This window comes from Trichechus manatus, unplaced genomic scaffold (genome assembly GCF_000243295.1).
Source record: "Trichechus manatus latirostris isolate Lorelei unplaced genomic scaffold, TriManLat1.0 scaffold00164, whole genome shotgun sequence".
NCBI classification, from domain to species: Eukaryota; Metazoa; Chordata; class Mammalia; order Sirenia; family Trichechidae; genus Trichechus; species Trichechus manatus.
In genome coordinates, this window is record NW_004444100.1 from 2,902,451 (window position 1) to 2,925,830 (window position 23,380).

The 23,380-nt window shown below is 41.7% G+C and overlaps 1 protein-coding gene across 1 annotated transcript in view; it reads left to right on the top strand.

The window, feature by feature from the left end:
* The window catches only part of MYRFL (myelin regulatory factor like), a 161,409-nt gene that overhangs the window by 74,287 nt on the left and 63,742 nt on the right, over window positions 1–23,380 (top strand). The window contains exons 8-11 of the mRNA XM_012558404.2: window positions 5,630–5,706; window positions 7,311–7,421; window positions 9,315–9,405; window positions 16,273–16,473. Of these exons, the coding sequence (XP_012413858.1) occupies window positions 5,630–5,706; window positions 7,311–7,421; window positions 9,315–9,405; window positions 16,273–16,473 (480 nt within the window). The remainder of the gene's footprint in view (window positions 1–5,629; window positions 5,707–7,310; window positions 7,422–9,314; window positions 9,406–16,272; window positions 16,474–23,380) is intronic.

Below are 23,380 nucleotides of genomic sequence, written 5' to 3' on the forward strand. Positions count from 1 at the left end.
ACTATTTTTCTTTTCATTTCTGTTAGAGTTTGTTTTATGTATTTTGGAACTCTGTCATTGGGTGCATAGATATTTATCATGGTTATATCCTCTTGGTGGATTGATCCCTTAATCATTATATAATGTCCTTCCTCGTCTCTTATGATGGAATTTGATTTAAAGTTTATTTTATCAGAAATTAATATTGTTACTCATTCTCGTTTTTGGTTACTGTTTGCTTAACGTATTTTTTTTCATCCTTTGATTTTTAACCTCTTTATATCTTTGTGTCTAAAGTGTATCTCTTATAGGCAACATATTTATAGGCCATGTTTTTTAAAATCCATTCTACCATTATCTGTCTCTTGACTGGTGCATTTAACCTATTTGCATTCAGTGTGATTATTGATCTATATGAATTTACTGCTGGCATTTTGTTATGCTTTTTTTGTGTGCGGTGACAGTTTCTTTGTTCCACTTAATTTTCTGTGCTGAGTTCTTTCTGTTCATGGATTGTCTTGTCATTTCCTTTGTTTTTGTCAATTTTGTGTTTACTGAGTGTCATACATTGAATTGTGTCCCCCAAAAATATGTGTATCAATTTGGCTAGGCCATGATTCCCAGCTGTATTCAGAAGAGGATATGGAACCAGGGATATCATTGCTGATGTGATGGATCCTGTCTGAAAGCAGAGAATAGCAGAAAGATGTTTACCTGTGTTTTATTGACTATGCAAAGGCATTTGACTGAGTGGATCGTAACAAATTATGGATAACATTGCAAAGAATGGGAATTCCAGAACGCTTATTTTGTGCTCATGAGGAACCTGTGCATAGATCAAGAGGCAGTCATTTGAACAGAACAAGAGGATACTACGTGGTTTAAAGTGAGGAAAGGCCTGCGTCAGGGTTGTATCCTTTCACCATACTTATTCAATCAGTATGCTGAGCAAATAATTTGAGAACCTAGACTATATGCAGAAGAACACTGCCTCAGGATTGGAGGAAGACTCATTAACAACCTGCAATATGCAGATGATACTACCTTGCTTGCTGAAAGTGAAGGGGACTTGAAGCACTTACTGATGAAGATCAAAGATCACAGTCTTCAGTATGGATTATACCTCAACATAAAGAAAACAAAAATCCTCACAACTGGACCAATAAGAAACATCATGATAAACGGAGAAAAGATTGAAGTTGTCAAGGATTTCATTTTACCTGGATCCACAATCAACACCCATGGAAGCAGCAGTCAAGAAATCAAAAGACACTGCATTGGGCAAATCTGCTGCAAAAAACCATTTTAAAGTGTTGAAAAGTAAAAATGTCACCTTGAAGACTAAGGTGCACCTGACCCAAGCCATGGTGTTTTCAATCTCTTCATATCCATGCGAAAGCTGGACTATGAATAAGGAAAACTGAAGAAGAATTGATGCCTTTGAATTGTGGTGTTGGTGAAGAATATTGAATATACCATGGACTGCCAAAAGAATGAACAAATCTGTTTTGGAAGAAGTACATCCAGAATGTTCCTTAGAAGCAAGGATGGCGAGACTACATCTCACATACTTTGAACATGTTATTAGGAGGGATCAGTCACTGGAGAACGACATCATGCTTGGTAAAGTAGAGGGTTAGTGAAGAAAAGGAAGACCCTCAATTAGATAGATTGACCCAGTGGCTGCAACAATGGGCTTAAGCACAACAATGGTTGTGAGGATGGTACGGGACTGGACAGTGTTTCATTTTGTTGTGCATAAGGTCACTATGAGTCAGAACCAACTCGATGGCACTAAACAACAACAACGATTCCCAGTATTGTGTGATAGCCCACCATTTTGTCATCTGATGTGATTTTCCTATGTTTTTTAAATCTTCTGTCTATGATGTTAATGAGATGGAATTACCAGCAGTAATGTATACTCAATCTACAAGATTAATCTACAATCTGAGCCAATCTCTTTTGAGATATAAAAGAGAGAAGCAAGCAGAGAGACAGGGGGACCTCATACCACCAAGAAAGCAGCTCCGGGAGCAGAGTGTGTCCTTTGGACCTGAGGTTCCTGCACAGAGAAGCTCTTAGACCAGGGGAAGATTGATGATAAGGATCTTCCTCCAGAGCCAACAGAAAGAGAAAGACTTTCCCTGGAGCTGGCACCCTGAATTTGGACTTCTAGCCAACTAGACTGTGAGACAATAAACTTTTCTTTGTTAAAGCCATCCACTTGTGGTATTTCTGTTACAGCAGCACTAGATAACTAAAACACTGAGTCTTTTTTTTTAGTTCACTTTTTATTTTCTTTATTTTTTTATTGTGCATTAGGTGAAAGTTTACAGCTCCAGTTAGTTTCTCATGCAAAAATTTATTTTATGTGACCCTAGTTGCAATCCCTGTACTGTGACAACACACTCCCCCTCTCCACCTCAGCTTTCCCGTGTCCACCCACCCAGCTCCTATCCCTCTCTGCCCTCTCATCCTGCCTCCAGATGGGAGCTAGCCATTTAGTCTCGTGTATCTACCTGAACTAAGAAGCACACTCTTCACGAGTACTATTTTATGTTTTATAGTCCAGTCTAATCTTTGTCTGAAGAGTTGGCTTCGGGAATGGTTTTAGTTCTGGGTTAACACAGAGTCCGAGAGCCATGTCTTCTGGGGTTCCTCTAGTTCAGTAAGACCATTAAGTCTGGTCTTTTTACTAGAACTTGAGTTCTGCACCCCGCTTTTCTCTTGCTCATTCAGGGACTCTCTGTTGTGAAACATTGAGTCTTGACTTTCTTCGTTTGGGTGGGTAGATTTGTTAATTTTCTTTTTGATTACCGTGAGATTTACCTTTATCATTGTATGTTTAAAACAGTCTGTTATTTTTAGATATCGCCTAGAATTCCTGTCCATATGGAAGTTCTGTAACTACACCATTCATTCCCCCTTTTTGTTTTAAAGTTGTCATCGATTTCAGATTGACATCTCTGGTTCCCTGTTTTCAGTTCTGTAGCTCTATTTTACTTTTGAGATTTCTCTATCTTGGTTGGCATCTTGGTGATGCCGTAGTGTGGCTTACTCTCAGATTGTTGTCTGTTGTCTTTGGTTTTGTATCTGAAGGACTCCCTTTAATATTTCTTGTAATGATGGTGTGGTTTTTACAAATTCCATTAATTTCTGTTTATCTGGGAATATCCTAATTTTGCCACCATATTTAAGAGACAGGGCAATCCTTTTCTTTCAGGGTTTTATGTATGTCATCCCATTCCCTTCTTGCCTGCATGGCCTCTGCCAAGAAATCAGAACTTAGTCTTATTGGAGTCCCTTCGTAGGTGATATTTTGTTTTTCCTGAGCTGCTGTCAGAATTCTTTCTTTATCTTTGTACTCAGAAAATTTGATTATGATATGTCTTGGTGACTTCCTTTTGGGGTCTATCCTGTATAGGGTTCGTTGAGCTTCTTGGATGGAAATCTTCTCATCTTTCATGATATCGAGGAAGCTTTCTTCCAACAAATCTTCAGAAATTCTCTCTGTGCTTTTTATTTATTTATTTTGTTTCTCCCTGTTTTGGGATTCCCATCATATGTTCATAGTGTTCCACATAACTCTTAGGCTTTCTTCTTCCTTTTTTTTCATTATTTTTTTTGATTGTTCCTCAAACAAATTGGTATCAAGGGATTTGTTCTCTATTTCACTAGTTCTTTCTTCCTTTGTTTCAATTCTACTGCTATGTCCGTCCATTGAGTTATATATTTCTGATATTTTATTGTTAATCTTCTGGATTTCTAGTTGCTGATTTTGTATGATTTCTAATTTTCTATTTAATTTGTCTTTTTGTTCTTATATTGTTTTCCTGAATTCGTCTATGGTTTTGTCTATGTTTTCCTTGATCTCTCGAGGACCCTGTGTATAAGCCTTTTGAATTCCTTATCAGGCAGTTCCATTACTATCTCTTCCTCTGAAAGATTTTCTGCCCCTTTATTTTGGTCATTTGATTGAGCCACCTTGTCTTGTTTCTTTATATGATTTGACATTGTCTGCTGTCTCTGAGGCACTAAGGTGTTGTTTTATTTATTTAAGATTTTTCTGGTTTTGTTTCATTTTGATTATCAGTGCAGGCGAGTTGGGTGTACTTTAGTGATTACTTGTCTAGTGGCACAGGAGGTTTACTTCCTGCCCACAGTTGGATGGGGCAACAGTGGGCAGGGCGAGCCCTTGTCACTGTTTTTTTTATGTATGAGATGGCTGAAGGCCTACTGGGCAAGTGCTATTCAGTGGTATGGGAATGCTCACAGTTGTTTACCGGGGGGTGGGCAACAGGCAAGGAGCCAGACAGGTGTTCGGGGTGCACTAAGGTGCCCCCTCTGTCGAGGGGGAACAGAGCAGTCATCTAGGGGGCACACAGGCACTCTCCTGGTGGGGGAGGGGCAGGGCATTTGGCCGGAGGGGGGGCAGGTGCTCTCCCTGATGGGAAAGGGGTGGGGCAGGTGACTAGGGGTTGTGCAGGCACTCTCTATGGTGAGGGAGGGGTGAGGTGGTTGGCAGTGAGGAGTGCACCACTCTCTCTGGTGGGATTGGGGAAGGATTGGAGAGTGGTGGCTGCACAGCTGTACTGTCCAGCAGAAAGGGGGTGGAGTGAGTGACGGGGGATCATGCAGGCACTCTCGCTGGTGGGGAAGGAGGTTGGGCAGTTGGCCGAGGGGTCCCACAGGTGCTCTTTCCAGTAGGGGAGGGGAGGAAGAGTAGGCTGGGGGTCACAGATGCCCTATCTGAAGTGGGGGCAGGACGGGCAACTAGGTGTTGTGCAGCTGCTCTCTCCAGTGAGGATGGGTGGGGCAGTGGCTGGGGAGGAGGGGAGAGAGAGGAAAAAAAGTGGGAGTTTGTCTATTGCTCTTTTCTCACCATCCGCTCTACCATCAGGTACCACCACTGGAGAGTCTCTGGGCCTGGCTCCCTCTCTGCTCTGTGTATGCCAGGATCCCTGAAGCTCTCAACCTCCTTCTGTACTTCCCCTCCTTATCTCCAGTTCATGTCCTGCGCACATTGCTTCACTCTCGGTATGTCGGCAGTTTCTCTGTCTCTGTCTCCTATTGGGAGTTCCGTGATCTTGTCTTCCTATTATGCTCTTCTCACCCAGAGTCGCTGCTGGCTTTATCTCAAAATGGCTGCGCTGTGTGGGGCTGTCTGGCAGGGTACCTCTACTCCATATTTATCCCCATTCACTGTTGTCATTCAGTTTCTTTGCCCAATCAGTGTTTGATCTAATTCTATATCCTTTCATTTGATGCTCAGAGTTCCAGGGTTGTCATCTGTATCGGTTTCACTTTGTTTCTCGGGTCTTTGCTGTAGAGTGACGGCATGGTTCATCTGAGTAGGCCACCATCTTGAATCTGGTCTGGCTTCTGATGTTTTGATCATTTCCTAGCCTTCTCTGTATACATTGCTTTTCTGAAATACTCTGTCGTCTTGTGTTTCCATTGTTTAATTTTACAGGTGTTTATTTCTTTTCTCAGGAAGAGCACACTGCTTTCAGGCAGGTGCATTGCCTTATGTGTTTTTCAGTGACCTGCCCCTCCCGTCCAGCGCCTACCATGGTATCTTGGAAAACTTTTTAAGTTCTTGAACATTATCTGTTAATGAATTTTACTTTTTTGTTGTTCCATACAGGTAGAAGCCACCAATCAAATAATTGCTATTGAACAGTCCCAAGCAGATAGAAGCAAAAAGATTTTCAATCCTGTTAAGTAAGAATTTGTTTTCTGAATGCCTTTGTGAATGTTTTAGGAAGAAGACCTGTTGTCCAATTTATCTTGCTTATTTAAAACCAAACCTGCCTTAGAAACCAAATTAGTAATAATACATTAATATTATGAACAAGTGCCTACGAACAAAATTAAAATTGATAAAATGCATTGAAGTAATTGCAAAAAACCAACAAAATTAAAATTGATAAAATGCATTGAAGTAATTGCAAAAAATTCTTTATAAAAAGATTTATTTTTATCATTATTTTTATAATCATTTATTACTAACAATCTTGTTAACAACCTTGCTTCCTTGAGATAGATTATGGATGGATTTTTCTTTTAAATTCTCATTTAAATAAGTACAGTGCTCATGCTGAGTGAATTAATTTCAAGGTTCTGGATCCATGCTGGGTCCCTGGTGGCACAGTGGTTAATTGTTTGGCTACTAACCAAGAAGTCAGCAGTTCGAATCTACCATCTGCTCCTTGGAAACCCTGCTGCGCAGTTCTACTCTGTCCTATAGGGTCACTATGAGTTGGAATAGACTAAATGGCAGTGGGTTTGGTTTGAGTTTTTTTTTTTTGATCCATGCTATACTTATAATTCATTTTTTCTTTTTTCTTAAAGCTACATTGATAGTTTGCTACAAGATAGAAAACATATATGACTTGGACTATACAAAGAAATATGGAGGTCCAAGGCTAGAGTTCTCTCCATAGAATGACCTGGAGTGGGATTTCCTTTTTGATGGATCTGTCAAGGGAGGATGGGTACAGTTGAGGTGGTGTAAATCGTTAACTCACTTGGCTGCTAACTGAAAGGTTAGAGATTTGAGTCCACCCAGAGACACCTTGGAAAAAAGGTCTGGAGATCTTCTGAGAAATCATCCATTGACAACCCTATGGAGCACAGTTCTACTCTGACATACATGGTGTTGCCATGAGTCAGAACTGACTTGATGGCCTCTGGTGCAGTTGAAACATCTCACTGTTTTGACCCCGAGTCAATCCCATTTGGGCTGGGAAGATGATGATCCCACAGCCTGTCCAGACCAGAAGAGTGGCTCCCTCTGATGTTCAAACAGGAACCACTTCTGCAAACACAGCCGTTAACTTGCCTGGCACATCTGGATCTTTCTTGCGGGGGCAGGCTGTGTGTGGTCTCCAGAAGAGGGTAAATGTGTGAAGAGGTGAAGGAGTTCACAGGAAACCTAGAGAAATTCCTTCAGTCAGGAGATAACGCTGCAGCAGCAGTGGCAGAGAGACATAAATAAATTATATCTTTTCTCCCCCTTGTGGTGCTGAAAGAACCCATTTGTGGTATATGGAGCATAAGACACTTATGAGTCAGAAACTCTGGACTTGCTCTTCTGCTGAATGAACATTTCTTACCATTCAAGGTTATTCTGTGGCCTTCGCTGGCAGCCATTCCTGACTATGCTGTGGATAGTTTAGTAGTAATCTGTGACTGGGATGAACTGTCCTCAGCAGTGTGATGAGAACTGGGAACTGAACATACCTGAGAATCTAAGAACGGGTTACATATGATCAAAGACTCTGTGCTCTCTTACGATCTCTTGGTGTTTTTGCTGTTTGTTTTAGAATCGAACTACTGGCTGACCAGGTCACCAAAGTAACGCTGGGAAGATTACACTTCAGTGAAACCACAGCAAATAACATGAGAAAGAAGGGAAAACCAAATCCCGATCAGAGGTACTGGCATCACTGTGTCCACTCCAGGCTGGTGGGAAGTTTAGTAGATGGGGCAGTGCTCTTCTGAGGCCCTTCTAATCTTCTTGGCCTCCCTGAGCCACTTTCCTCTCTTCTCTGACTCTGTCAGTTTATGAAAAAAATAAATAAAGTTGTTGTCAAGTAAATTCTGACTCATGGCGCCTTGTCTGTGTCAGAGTAGAACTGTGCTCCATAAAGTTTTAAATGGTTGGTTTTTCAGGAGTAGATTGTCAGGCCTTTCTTCCAAGGTGCCTCTTGGTGGATTCAAACCTTCAGCCTTCTGGTTAGCAGCCTAGGGCATTAACCATCTGCACCACTCAGGGATTCCTGTCAGTTTTTTTCATATCTCATTTGCCGTCCATTGGACACCTTTCTTTTTCCGTCTTCACTCCCTGAAATGCCCACCCTCCTGCCCAGCCCTAACTCTGCTTGCCTTGATTCCCTCCAGGATTCTCCATCAGAGGGTTGAGGATTGACTGAATCTCACACATCTGTGTGCTAGTTGCCAGTATTATGCTCTGAGGCCTGGAGCTCTCCTATAACCTTTTTGATTAAAAAAAAAAGAGAGATTTGCATTAATATTTAGACCTATGGTTCTCAAAGCATGGTCTCAGAACCGGCAGAGTGGGCATCAGCTGGGAACTTGTTAGAAATGCAAATTTTCAGCCCTCATCCTACACCTACTGAATCAAAAACTCAGGGGTGCAGCCCAGTCATTTGTATTTTAACCCACCCTCCAGGTGGTTCTGATGCAGGCACAGGTTTGAGAAACGCTTGCTTAGAACTTACGTTTTGGAGTTGGGCAGAATTAAATTTGAATATTTGATTCTGCCATTACTAGCTGGGTGAGGTTGGGCATGTAACTTAATCCTTCTGAGACTCACTTTTCTATTCTGTAAAATGGAAACAGTAACAATATCCTGCTTCAGTAGGGTTGTTTTGAGGATCTAAATGAAATAATGTAGGTAAACTGTTTAGTGAGTGACACATTTTGAGTACACAATATTATTACAAGAGTAATAATAATGATAACAAATATCACTATTATTGATTTACTTTAGATAGATGGAAGAACTCTCATTCTCTAGGGACTGGAGAATCTATAGGGTGTTATAGAGGAAGTTGATGGAGCTTTTTCATGCAGTTGTTAAAGCAAAAGTTTCTCTGATAGGGATAGTTTTTGTTTTGACTTTCACAAGATGGTCTAAAGTTCTTATCAGTGATACATGGGAAGAAGCAATTGAAATAACAGTGATGAATAATAGTGATGAAGATTGTCTAGGAAACAATTGGAAGGGAGGGTTCAAGTCTTCGGCTAAAGATATGACCAAGGCTGTGGAAGGTGCAGCATACAGGGCTCAGAGCAGCTGTGGTGGGAAGGATCCTGTGTGGGTGGGCAAACTGCTGGGCTGCCCTCCATTAAGTCTAGGACATGTGGCTTGGGGGGCTCTGGATAAAGGCACCTCTAAGGTGGCTTCCTGTTCTGTGCATGTGTGTATAAGCAGTGCTGTGCTGCGGGCCCTGAAACATAGCACAGTGAGGCTTGCACCAAGTCAGCACAGATGAGCTGAGCCAAGTTTCCCACCGCGGTGCCTCCCCAGCGAAGTCTGCATTCCTGCTGCTTTTGGGCCTGCAAAGCAATTTGCAGATAACTCAAGCCAGGCAAAGGGCTGACCCAGAACAATAACTAGTGAACCAACTGCTCTCTCATTTTGCAGGAGGGGCAGCTTAGAGCAGAAGAAAAAAGGCAATCTTTACATTCACAAACCCTTCTAGGTAAATTCACTGTTAATTAGCTGTTGGGTGGTATTTGATTGTACATATTTCGCATCTGGGCCCTGATGTGTTTGCATTGCTCTGCTGTTCCTGAATTAGATACTTCATGTTGGTGGTTGGACTGTATGCTGCTAACCAAGACCAGTTCTATTTGTTGTCTGCCCACATCTCTGAAAGGATCATTGTACGGGTAAGTTAAGCTCTGTGATTTCTCTGGATCCTACATGCCTTGTATTTTCAATGGCATGCTTGAAATATGCTAGCTCTCCATTGATGATGATGAAGATAATGATAGTAATAGTAATAGTGGATCCCATTATTTTAGTTTTTACACAATGGTTCTCAACTGAGGGTGATTTTGTTTCCCAAAGGACATTTGGCAATATCTGAAGACATTTTTGATTGTCACAGCTGAGAGGGGTTGCTACTGGTATGTTGTGAGTAGAGGCCAGGGATACTGCTAGACACGGTACAATATGCAGGACAGACCCCATGACAAAGAATTGTCCAACTGAATATGTCAATAGTGCTGAGGTTGAGAAACCCTGCTTTCTACACTATGTTCTAGGTACTGGGCTAAATAATTTATACATAGCATCATTGTATTCTTTACATCCAGAGGAAGTGAATCTCAAGAGGCTAACTCACTCATCCATGATCACACAGTTTGTAATGAGGGAGTCTGTATTACAACCCGGTTCTCTCTGACCTCAAAGCCTACAGGGCACCCCATAAGGTGGGGAGGGTGACAGGAAGCCATTTCCCTGCCTAAAAGTGACTGGTGACCCCAGGGGCATCTGGGTCATTGCCTAGCACAGTCATTGTTCAGCATATTTGGCTGAATGAATGATTGGCCACAGCTGTGGACACGAGCCTTGGCAGCCACGAAAACATAAAGCTGCTGGCAGCGGTAGCTGCAGCTGTGTGAGGTCAGGCTGGCTGCTGCTGAGAATGCCCAGGGACATGAGGTAACAGGTAACCACATGGCCTGGCAGCCCTGGGAGGGGCTATGTTGTCATGGTCTTTGAAATGAGACAGAGAGAACATGGAAACTCCAACAGGGAAAATTGTTCATTATGGGCATGCCCAGGTATGTGACTGTTAGTCCCTGGGGAGAAAATCTGCCTATTTGGGAAGTAGAGTCTTTCTTTGCTTGCGTCAAGCTATTCTGAAACAAAGCGCACTCAGTGTAGTTCTTTTAGTCTGTCAAAAATAATAAGCCACCTATTAGTGGAAATCCTTAAACTGCATCTCAAAGTTTTAATGGAGGTGAAGTAATGATGGGAATGAAGTAAAACACTTCTGTGTACAGATGTCTCCGAGGAGGATTGGGCTATGTGCCTGGGAGGATGCATGCCCTGGGCTGTGTTTTTGGGGCCCTGATATAACCTGTGGCAAATGAGGTTTCTCTGGGACAGGGGGAGGTGGGGCTCTCTCCTTTGGTCATAAGCCAATTGCAAAGCTGCCTGGTCCATCCCTTAGCAGGGATCAGGGTCATTTTAGACATCTCGCCTAATACAATCTGGTATTGCGTTGCTTCACTAACACATTTGATTTAAAGTAAAATCTGGAAACCCAGGCTGGTTGTTGATTTCTGAATTCTAATATGAAGGAATGAAGACAGATAGTGCCTCTCTTTTCAGAATTAGCATAGACTGGATATCATGAAAGTGCTCCCCTGAGCTGCTAGCTCATACTTGAATTAGACAGTATGCCTAGTCACCTGCCTACTTTGAATAATTTACCTGTTGGCAAGGTCTCTCCATTTCCTGCTGGTGTCCCTTGAAAAGGCATACCACAGCTGTTGCATAGTCACACAACAATACTAAAGGGAGCTCTACTCTCTGCATTCTATTAACCACAGCTGTTTATTAACTGGCATCTCTTCATTTCCAGAGCACATTGATAATTTAGCTCATGATGATGACTTAGAGCAGCTGAAAGATGCTGCAATTCATATTCAGTATGAATACTAAACAAATTCTATCTTGTATAGATTTGGTGTCATGTTATTCACTGAATTTTTTTTTTTTTTAATGATTGTTTTTCAGATTTGGTAGCTTTTTCCTAGCCATAATTTTTGGTTAGAGACAATGTCCTACTCTACAAGTGTGCTGAGTAATACAAAGTTTGCCCTAACATCAATAAGAAGAATAATAATGGTAATAACACAAACCCTTAGCCCCCAAACTTGAAATATCTTGCTGGTATTATTTCATTTTAACCACAAAACACAGAAAGTGAAAATGAATGCAAACTTTTGAGTCTATTTAACCATTTGACGTTTAAATCAAAAGAGAAAACCTGAATTGAAGAAATGGCACTATTGAATCAGTGAGCCTTAGGAACATCCACAGAACACATCTCCTGCCCCTGAGATTCCAGAGGGTGCTCACAGCTATAGGCATCATGGGTTGGGCAGAGGGCAGACTAGCCTACATTGTATAAAAGAGCGTCTTTGGCTATGTCCTCGTCTGTTAGTTTGAGCTCCAGAATGTAGGATGGGAAGAAAATTTGGCACTTAAAAATGTTACAAGACCTGACCACATTAAATGGAAAACTGAAAACTGCATTTAGCAAATCTCGATTCATTTTGTGGCCTAAGAACCTGTTCCTCCAAATAGAGAGATTAATGTTTTACTATTTGGTGAGGACGATTGTACGAGGATTGGACCTAGATGAGTTTTAGGTCTCCGGGGGCGGGGTGGGTTCAGAGACCAAACTTGGCTGAATTATCCTTGGAGAGATAGTGGTGGGCAGGACCCAATGATTGTTTATCTGAGTGGTCAATCAAAACAGCTTTAGAAGTGTATTATGGTTCTGTAATGTAAATTGACCAATTTAATGGAAATTAAGGTTTATGGCCAAAGAACAGATTTATTTCCTAGGTCTTTGTTTTTGGGAGCCATCCCCAGTGAGTTCCTTCAGCGTCCCCTTGTTAATTACTAGGCTTTGCTTCAGCTCCACTTTCCGTCTTAAACACATAATTAAACCTGGTTAGGAGTGCTGTGTTACAAACGGGAGAGATGATTACCTTTGTTTGCCTTTCAAAGACCTGCTAGGGTTTCCTTATTTTAAAACCTAATATATTATTCCAGTTTCTTTTCCAGAAGAGTAGAAATGGGCATGTCCCCAAGAACTCCTCCTTTACTGCTCTGCAAACCACATTGCCACGAGGTGGGAAATCAGCACTCAGAGGGCAAGGAAACACAGTAGAGATCATGCGGATGCAAGGATAGAGAGAGGGGGGTTAGCAGAGAGCTGTCCCATATATCATCTCCCTTTTCACGGGCACTTTCCATTTCCGACCACAAAACTCCCTCTCACCCACAACACACAAACCTCTCCTAGAGTTCAGATGAAGTTTTATTTACCCAAAGGAGTCAGTTTGTGGAGCAATGTCTGTTTTGCTCTGTACTCCACAGAGCTTCCTGCCAATCATGGAAGGGGTAACTCATGACCAGGAGTGTATGTCATAAAAAAGTATTTCTCAAACTTTATTGTGAATCAGAATCCCCCTGGAGAGCTTGTTAAAGCACAGATATCTAGTCCCCACCCCCACATTTTTTAATTCAGTCTAAGTCTGGGATGCCCGAGAACGGGCATTTCTAACCAGCTTCCGGATAATGCTACTGCTGCTGGTCTGTGGACCACACTTTGTGTGTGTGTGTGTTTATTTATTTATTTTATTGTACTTTAGATGAAGGTTTACAGGACAAATAGTTTCTCATTAGACAGTTAGTACATATATTGTTTTATGATATTGGTTAACAACCCCACGACAAGTCAACACTCTCCCTTCTCAACCTTGGGTTCCCTATTACCAGCTTTTCTCTCCCCTCCTGCCTGCTAGTCCTTGTCCCTGGACTGGTGTGCCCCATTAGTCTCATTTTATTTTATGGGGCTGTCTAGTCTTTGGCTGAAGGGTGAACCTCGGGAGTAACTTCATTACTTGCGGACCACGCTTTGAGTACCATTGGCAGAGAGCATTTCTAGGCTCATTTTCTGTAGCCCTTTCAGAAAGGTGCAAAAACTGATTTACTCTGAGCTGCCTTCCTCAACTTAAGCTCTCCTTTTGGGCTCCTGAGCTGCTGCTTTAGAAGTCCAAACAATAGCAAAGCAAATACATTCCAGCTTTCCATTCTAAGCTTAAACAGAGTCAGCCCCAAATTACTGCTAATGCTGTTTCCTATTCCAAGCACCTGCAGGGGGCACCATTTGCATTGTATTGTTTGTGAATGGGTGTTAGGTGCAGTAGATTTCAAATCACAGCACCCCATGTGACAGAGTAAACTGCCCCACAGGGTTTTCTAGGCTGTAATCTTTAAGAGAACAGGTTGCCAGGTCTTTCTTCTGGCCCTCCAACCTTTTGGTTAGCAAATGAATGCTTAACCTTTGTGCCACCAGGGTCCCTTTTGTGAACGGAGTCCACTGGAATGATGCAACTTTGAAGCCCAGTCCCATGTATATTAAAGAAAAGGGAGATAGCAGATGTGTTCCTAAGGAGAGCAGACTAAGCGATCACAGGTTGAACAATGGTTGCTGTACCTAACAGAGTGTTGAGGATGAATTTGAGACTATTATATTGTTTTATTTCCTTACATGTATAAGAAACTTCTCAAAAGTTTTTGCAAAGTGCACATGATTTCAATTAATTCCCTCAATAGCCCTCTGAGATGGGTAAGAAGACATTGTTATTCTTCAGAGAAGGAAACTGGTACAGAAAGGTTAAGTGACTGCCCCAAGGCCACACAGCCAGTTTGTGTCATAACTTAGACTAGAATGTTCAGGTTTTCCCTAACTATATAAAGCTATGAGACAAATAATAAAAGTGTTTTAGAAACTTGAAGTAATTCACTTTGGTGTGTTGACAGAAACCAGCCACTATTGAGCTGCATGTGAATGTTGTTGTTAGGTACCATCAAGTCCATTCCCACTCACTGCCGCCCCACGTGACAGAGTAGAACTGCCCCATAGGGTTTTCTTGGCTCCCGCGGAGCTCCTGAGTGATTTCCAACCACCAACCATTTGGTTAGCAGTTGAGTGCTTAACTCTTTGTGCCACCAACTTCATAATTCCAAAAGTAGTCTATTACAGTTTGCTTTGACATAATTAAGATTGCAGATTCCAGAGAAGGGTAATAAGTTCACAGATCTTATAGTAACATTTCCTCTAACTGATGAGAATCCCTTCATAGAACATTGTAGATCTGTGGCCCTTTCCAAAATGATTTGAATATATTTTAGGGATTGATATAAGCCAAGTGAGATTGTAGTAATTATTCCAAAAAATCAAATCTACTATATACATCTGCTATTCCGGTATCAAGTTACCAACATGATAATAATTATCCCAAAGCTCATTAAGGAAAAAAATCCATCACTGTCCTATTTTGTTTCCTTGAAGTGGCTCATTATGTTCAAAGCAGAGCAAAATACATCAACATTTTATATGGCATACCTTTGGATTTAGTTGATTGCTTGCTATAAAAGGATTTGAGTCAAAGCCAATTTGCCATTTACAATCAGGGGGTCTCTAGGGGCTTTGCAGAAAAGCTCTTTGTTCAAGTGAATTCACACAAAATAATGTTGAAAGTTGTTGCTTTACATTCTCTCACTGCTTTTCTCTATCAAGTCTTCAAGCAGCTCAGGGTTCAGACAGGTAGGAGTGAAATAGGAAGTTGAAAACATCTAAAAGTTCTTAAATGAACCCAAACTAAGAACTATACTTTGTAGTTTCTTTTAATTATTTCTTAATTGATAACACATGCATATGATAAAAAACACTGAAACAATACCAAAAGATACAATACCCAATAGGACAGAGTAGAAATGCCCTATACGGTTTCCAAGGAACAGCTGGTGGATTTTCGAACTGCTGACTTTTTAGTTAGCAGCCTGGGCTCTTAACCACTGCGCCACCAGGGCTCCCATATACCATAAAGAAAGGCAAAAAGTGAAGTTGTTGCCCTAGTGCAGACTTTTTAGATAATCAGCATTCCTACTGTTTATGTGAATGTGTGACAGCCTGTCTCAAACACATAAAAATCACATTTAGAGGAATATATCATAATTTACAAAACAAATTAATTTCATTGTGGGAGATTTAGAGCCCCTGACTGAAAGATACATGGAAATATATTCAGCTGCTGTAAGGAAGAGGGGAATTAAAAAAAAGGGGTTTAACTGAAAATTCTTTGGTAAGGAATTTTGTGTACGAGAAATATCTCCAGAAGTTTGTCTAGACCAATGATTTTACTTGGATTTTCTTTGAAGACTACGTTTGGCCCCGGCTACTTGTAAGCAATACCATGAAACAAACAAAGTTAGAATCATTATTTAATAATCTGAGGAAGTATAGTTTCAGCTCCAGCCCTTACTAGCTAGGTAGCCTTGGAGTCAATTTATTTATCCCTTCTGAGCCTCAGTATGAATAAAATGAGCATAATAGTATGGAGCTCATAGAATTGGGGTGTGGATTAGTGCATAACAAAGGTAGCTGTTATTGTTATTCTGCACTATCAGAGTTTAGGGAATAGCTGAGGTGTATTAAATACATTTGTATTGTCATTTCTTCATAACTAGATAATCATAAATAAGAAAATGTTTTGAAACTATAAAAGGGCTAGCTAAATGCAAGGTATTCTTATTTATCTGAACCTTAATAGACTTGCAATGTAGTCTGATGCAATGTTCTAGTTTTAAATTATTATTATTGTTCCTTAAAAGATAGTCATTTTGAGTTTTCTTCTTCTTCCTTATCACTCATCCAGTATGGTGGACCACATTCTCAACTCCAGATATACGCAATAGAGATTGGATGCTCCAAACCATGGCATACAGAGCTCCTGCTAGTGGGGAGGCAGACTAGATAGGGGAGCCTCCGCGGCTCTCCTGAGACCACAGAGCTATTCGGATACCTCAGAAGGTTCCAATGTATGATTCTCATGTGAAAGACTTGGATAACATTCTGTTTTCCTTCGCTATGAAGAATAATGTGATCATCCATTCCTGCTACTGTAACTTTAATTGTAATATATTTATTTATATATTTCCAGGCCTCTAACCCTGGGCAATTTGAAAATGACATCGAAGCATTATGGCAGCGAGGACAAGTTCCAGAATCTGTTGTCTGTCATGGCCGAGTAGGAATAAATACGGAGGCACCAGATGAAGCCCTGGTTGTCTGTGGCAACATGAAAGTGATGGGGACAATCATGCATCCCTCTGACAGCCGGGCGAAGCAGAATATCCAGGAGGTGAGCATGGGGCTGCCTCGGGCACCTCCTCTGACACCTCAGTCAGCTGTGCTGGTACCTCTAGTCTCCAACACGCCTGCACAGGGCATCTTGATGTGTCACCTGTTGGTGTGAGATGAACACACTGTTTAAAAATTATGACTGTGTAAACAGTTGGGCATCTCTGCTGAAACTGTAAAGCAATGCCTACCCAAGAGAATGGATTTACCTGATAGGAGCAGTGGGCAATGGCATCATATCTTTGGCTCCTCAAGCAGGAAGTCTCAGAGTTATTTTCCATGGGCCATTGCCCTTCGTTTCACACTTTGTCAGCTGCCAGAGCTGGCCTTTTCCTTTCCATCTACCAAATTGGACTCTCCCTGCTCATCTTCCAAGCAGTGTTTCAGCCCTGTTTCTGTTCATATTTCTTCTGGACCTCTCCAGCCTCTTCCACCCAGAGTCCCTGGCACCAGCCCTGCCAGACATGTTCTTTTCCTTCCATCATCTTTTTCTGATGAGCAGTTCAAGGAACTCATCCGCCTCAGCTCTTACTGGCTCAATCCCATTACCCAAGGGCCTGGATGAAGACGTTTTTCCTTTGTGGAGAGGCAGTGTTCCCTGGTGGAAGGGACCTGGCCTAAGAATCAGGGGACTGCTCCTCCGCTTTGGGCTCTCCCTGCATTGTGACCCTGGATAAAACACTTAACTTCACCAAAACTCAGTGTCTTCATCTATAAAATGAAAACAGTGCCTGCCTGCCTGACTGTACTGAGTCTTTATTTTTTTTTTTCCTAACCAGTTGAGATAATAAGTGTGGATAGTCTTGGAAAGTTACAACTGCTATGTAGACCTTAGGGACTGGGGTTAAGATTCCAATCCTTTAGCCAGGCCATTCCTGGTGACAGCTCTTCCTCCCTTTAATCCTGTTTCCTATTTGCTGCTGTGCCACCTCCCCACCTTCTAACTCACACTACTTCTCCCTCCCTTAAGCATTTTTGAGGTTGCAGCAGAATTATGTTTTTAAAACATCTTTTCTCCTCCTTTTCTTTTTCTTTTTTGACCTAATTTGTTAATCATTGGCTCTTCATCCAGACTGCATTTCTTTCTCAGTGCAAATCTGCACTGGTTTTTCTAAACCAGCCAAGGAATGTCTCTCATTGCTGAGAGGATTCCAGAGAATAGTTGTAATTGTAGACTTTTATACAGACGGGAAGTGGCAGTTCATATTAGAAGCTGTGACCTACTAGTAGGATGGGAACTTTTAGGGCTAGAAAGTTCTCACACACATTTCCAGATGTCAACCCTAGATAATTGTGGCTTTGACTTTTAAAGGCAGATAAACTGTCTGCATTTTTCAGATCACACCAACTCAGACTTACCCTTTCAACTGGCTATACACCTCCCTACCAAGTTTTATCTAAATGTAAATGGAATATCAGAACTGAGAGAAATCCTCCACAACCCCTCCTGCTACCACCAGGCTTTCTACAGAACTTCATTTACCAAACATCTTTAAGTGTTGCTCCTTGGTTTGAAGAGAATGTGTTTTCTTAAAATAATAAGATTCCCTGTTGTTGTTGTTGTTAGGTGCTGTCGAGTTGGTTCCAACTCACAGCAACTCTATGTACAACAGGACGAAACACTGCCCAGCTTTGTGCCATCCTCACAACCATTGCTATGCTTGAGCCCATCAGTGTAGCCACTGTGTCAGTCCATCTCGTTGAAGATCTTCCTCTCTTTCACTGACCCTCTACTTTACCAAGCATGATGTCCTTCTCCAATGACTGGTCCCTTCTGATAACATGTCCAAAGTACATGAGATGAAGTCTCGTCATCCTTGCTTCTAAGGAACATTCTGGCTGTACCCCTTCCAGTACAGATTTATTCATTCTTCTGGCACCCATGGTATATTCAATATTCTTCACCCACACCATAATTCAAAGGTATCAATTCTTCTTTGGTCTTCCTTATTCATTGTCCAGCTTTCGCACGCATACGAGACAATTGAAAATACTGTGTCTTGGGTCAGGCACACCTTAGTCTTCAAAGTGACGTCTTTGCTTTTTAACACTTTAAAGAGGTCTTTTGCAGCAGAGTTGCCCAATGCAATATGTAATTTGATTTAACTGCTGCTTCCATAAGCAATGACTGTGGTCCAAGTAAATGAAACCCCTAGAATTGACTATGCAAAGGCATTTGACTGTGTGGATCGTAACAAATTATGGATAACATTGTGAAGAATGGGAATCCCAGAATACTTAACTGTACTCATGAGGAACCTGTACATAGATCAAGAGGCAGTCATTCGAACAGAACAAGGGGATACTGCATGATTTAAAGTCAGGAAAGGTATTATGTTAGGGTTGTATCTTTCACCATACTTATTCAATCTGTATGCTGAGCAAATAATCCACAAAGCTGGACTATATGAAGAAGAACGAGGCATCAGGATTGGAGGAAGACTCATTAATAACCTGCATTATGCAGATGACACAACCTTGCTTCCTGAAAGTGAAGAGGACTTGAAGCACTTACTGACGAAGATCAAAGACAACAGCCTTCAGTATGGATTACACCTCAACATAAAGAAAACAAAAATCCTCACCACTGGACCAATAAGCAACATCATGATAAATGGAGAAAAGATTGAAGTTATCAAGGATTTCATTTTACTTGGATCCACCATCAACACCCACAGAAGCAGCAGTAAAGAAATTAAACGATGTATTGGGCAAATCTGCTACAAAAGACCTCTTTACAGTGTTGAAAAGCAAAGATGTCACCTTGAAGACTAAGGTGCCCTTGACCCAAGCCATGGTGTTTTCAGTCGCTTCACATGCATGCGAAAGCTGGACTATGAATAAGGAAGACTGAAGAATTGACACTTTTGAATTGTGGTGTTGGCAAAGAATATTGACTATACCATGGACTGCCAAAAGAATGAACAAATCTGTCTTGGAAGAAGTACAACCAGAATGCTCCTTAGAAGCAAGGATGGCGAGACTACATCTCACATACTGTGGACATGTTACCAGGAGGGATCAGTCCCTGGAAGAAATCATGCTTGGTAAAGTAGAGGGTCAGTGAAAGAGAGAAAGACCCTCAATGAGATGGGCTGGCATAGTGGCTGTGACAATGGGCTCAAGCATAACAACGATTGTGAGGATGGTGCAGGAACAGGCAGTGTTTCGTTCTGTTGTACATGAGGTTGCTATGAGTCAGAACTGACTTGATGGCATCTAATAATAGTAATAGAACTTGTCAAATCTCTTCTAAGACACTTTTTCCATATAAATGAAACATCGCCCCAGTCCAGGCTCTAAATCTGAAATTCCTGTATCCCCTCCCTGCTCACACAGTATGATGGTATAAAGAGAATCTTGGTATGCATCAGAAGACTAGTATTTGAGTCCTGACTCTGGCAGTCACTAGGTTCTCTGGGTGGCATATGCAGTTAATAGCTTGACTAATAACCAAAAGGTTGACAGTTTGAGTCTATTCAGAGGTGCCTCAGAAGAAAGACCTGGCAATCTGCTTCCGAAAGATCACAGCCTTGAAAACCCCATGGAGCAGTTCTACTCTGCACACATGAGGTCGCCGTGAGTAAGAAATGACTCGATGGCAACCAACAACCATAACTGGCAGTCACTAACCTAGTAACTTTGGCCGAGAGACACTCTGTGCCTCTGTGTTCTTATCTGTAAACAGAGAATGCTCTTACCTGTGTTAAGGGGTTTTTTCTTAAAGGAGATCATGCTACCCCAGCAAAGTGGAGTCCCACACACTGGCATGCCTCCTCTGCAGGGCATTTCTTGAGTTAATGATTTAGAAACCTTGGGCATGAGGCAGCATGACTGTGATGGTCATTTGCATTCATGGTCAACACTTTCCAAAACTGCTGTGGGCAACATAAACTCATATATGTGAATCTTTTTTTTCCCTAATTGTACAATGCTAAGCAAATAGATGTTATTATTATTATTTACTTGTACAAAATATAAATGATTTTTAGTTCATTTATGGTTATTTCATATTAATATATTCCTAATAGATATATCCATATTTACAAAATGTGTGTTCCTGAAAATCTTGTCTGCCCCATTCACCACTTACTAGAGACAAGCCAGATGATGATGATGATGATGATGATGGTACTGGTAGACAGGTGAGCTTCATCGTCACCTCTCCCAAACCGGTTTTTTCAACTTTTAAAAAGTGAACCGTTCTTCCAAATGCTCTGGGAAGCTGATCCTGGGTAGATTTGATGGCAAGCGTAGGACAGGAGGCAATTTATCATTCTTTAAGGATGCATGGTAACCACAGCTGACTGGTTATGGATGAGCTGTTGCAAAATGTAGTGGCTGAGCATATTTCCGCAAACACTGTAATTGGGAAAAATGAATGTGTTGCTGCCTTGCTCTGACTAGGGTTAGGGTTAGGGTTAGCGTTAGAGTTAGAATTAGATGTCTCCTCATTCAAGGCAACGTAGGTTGTTTTGTGGAAATTAAGCACTTGAGCACTCTGCATAGAGAGCCCTGGTGGAGGAGATCCTTGCTGCTCATCTGGACACATATCCAAGAAGCAGAGAAGATAAGGAAGATATGATTGAAACCTGTGAAACTGAAGCACTAGGAAAACGAAGTTGGGCTAAGCGAGAAGCAGTTAACTTACCCAGACAGTGACATCATGTTTACTGATGCGACTACAGACCGGAGAAGTAAATCAGCTCTTACAATGGAAACTGAGCAAAATTAAGATGGAAATTATATGCTGAAAACCAAAGCGACGTGAAGAACATCAAATGTCAATGCAAAAAAGAAAAAAGAGGAAGTTGAGAGCTGAATGCACCAGTCAAATTCTGTGGTGAGGGCTGGAAAAAAAGCAGTAAGCAACTTAAAAATAAAAGCCAGAAGAGAAATCAGTTAAGATAAAAGGCTCAAAGATTATTCTGTTTTTCTCCCAACCTCATCAGCAGTGTGCTAAAGACAAAGGCAGATGTGTGAAGAGCTCAAGAAAGTCAAATGTGCAAAATTTTCTCAAAGGGCCATGAGCCAAATGCAGAAGTTCCTCAGTCAGTTCTGGGCAAGCAGGTGTCACTCAATCTGCTCCTGACAAGAGACTGAAAGGCTAGGCTGTGGGCCATAACCAAGGACAGATCTGGGAGATCACGCTCCCTGAGCAAACTGGAGTGGAGTCCCACACACTGGCATGCTTCCTCTGTGGGGCAGTTCTTGAGTTAATGATTTAGAAACCCTGGGCATGAGGCAGCATGACTGTGATGGTCATTTGTATTCATGGTCAACACTTTCCAAAACCGCTATGGGCAAGATCAAATCAGACATCCAAATTCAGTTTCTAGCTTCTTACTCAACACACATTGATGAGCAAGGCACTCTGTAGTGTTAAGTTCTGGCCTGTGTATGGTTCCCAGAGGTGGATCCAAAGAAGACATAGTCCTTGCCTCAAAGGTTTTCCCTAGATCAAGCATACGCACAGGGAACATGAAATACAGGCAGTTTATTTTTAGCCTTGGAAGTCTACACACCATCATTAGAAATCAGAAGAGCATTTTCTTAAAGGAACATTATTATATAAGGTGTTTAGGTCCCTAAGCCAACCCTCAAAAAGTTTCTATAGAAACTAATTGCTGTGTCTAGCGATATGTCTTTGGTAAAATGCATTCAAGGATTCAGCTTAGACAACAGGGATCATTTTCCTTTTCTGCAGCCGGACAGCCCAAGTGAGGGCCCCTCCTCTGTGTTCCATCCACAGCAAGGGGACCAACACTGCTTCCACTTGGTCTCTGGTGGGGGATCAAGCAGGCTTGGCAGGGACCAAAGGGATAATAAGAAGTGGGCACAAGACCACCAAGGCCCAGGAATTGACTAACTGGGTGGGTCTTGGGTAGTGCAAGGCTGGTCCAGGCTGGCTCCTAGTTGACCCCTTTCTCTAATTATATTAGTCTCAGGGATTGTCCTGCCATTCCACTGCCTTCATTCTTTCATTCCTTCTTTCCTTCATCAAAGATTTTGGGTGGCAAACATGTCAGACACTTTTCCAGGCACTGTGCAGGCCCTGAGATGACCAAGACATGGACCTCACCCTCGAGGATGAGGTTTTTATTAAACTTTAGCCCCAAATAAACAATCTTATTTAGTTTACTTATTGAATCCCCAGTGCCTAGAATCGCATCTGGCATACAGTAGCTACTCATTAAATATTTGTTGAATGAATGAAGGAGCTTACAGTGATAGATATGTGCACAGGGCAATATAGAATTGCAAATGATCCTGCATAGTCTGGCCTACAAGACCCTCCCTGCTCTAGCCTTAACCTTTGTGGTCTAGGAACGCCAAACTCTGCTTTCACCCTGCAGACGGCATTCTGGTGACTTGCTGCCTTAGAAATTGACTCATGGTGTTCTTTCTTCCTAGTTTACTTGCCTTAGTCCCAGCCTTTCCACCCGCCACCCTACCCTACAACTTTCCCTGACTACCTCCTATTTTAAAGTTATTAATTTATTTAACAAATACTAGTTGAACACCTATTACATGCTAGAAGTTGTATTAGAAACTGGTGATATGGGGGTGAACAGAAAACTACCACCTCAAATATATCCTCACCCTCATGGGGTATATATCCTGTAGGGGAAGATAATAAAGGTGACACAATCAGTTGTCTGGTTATAATTGTGATTAGTGCTATGAAGGAAAAGAACAGGTGCTATGAAAACAAAGAAGAGGAACCCTTCCAACTCTTGGAGGTCAAGACATGCTTCTTTGAGGAAGGGATGCTTAAATCGGGAAGGAGAAGGTAGGAGAGTGGGATGGTAGGGTTTTTAGACAAGGAAAATGCCACAAGCACGTGTCCTGAAGAAAAAGGAGCAGAACACCATCTCTAGGAAGACTTCCTTTATGCTCGCCTCAGA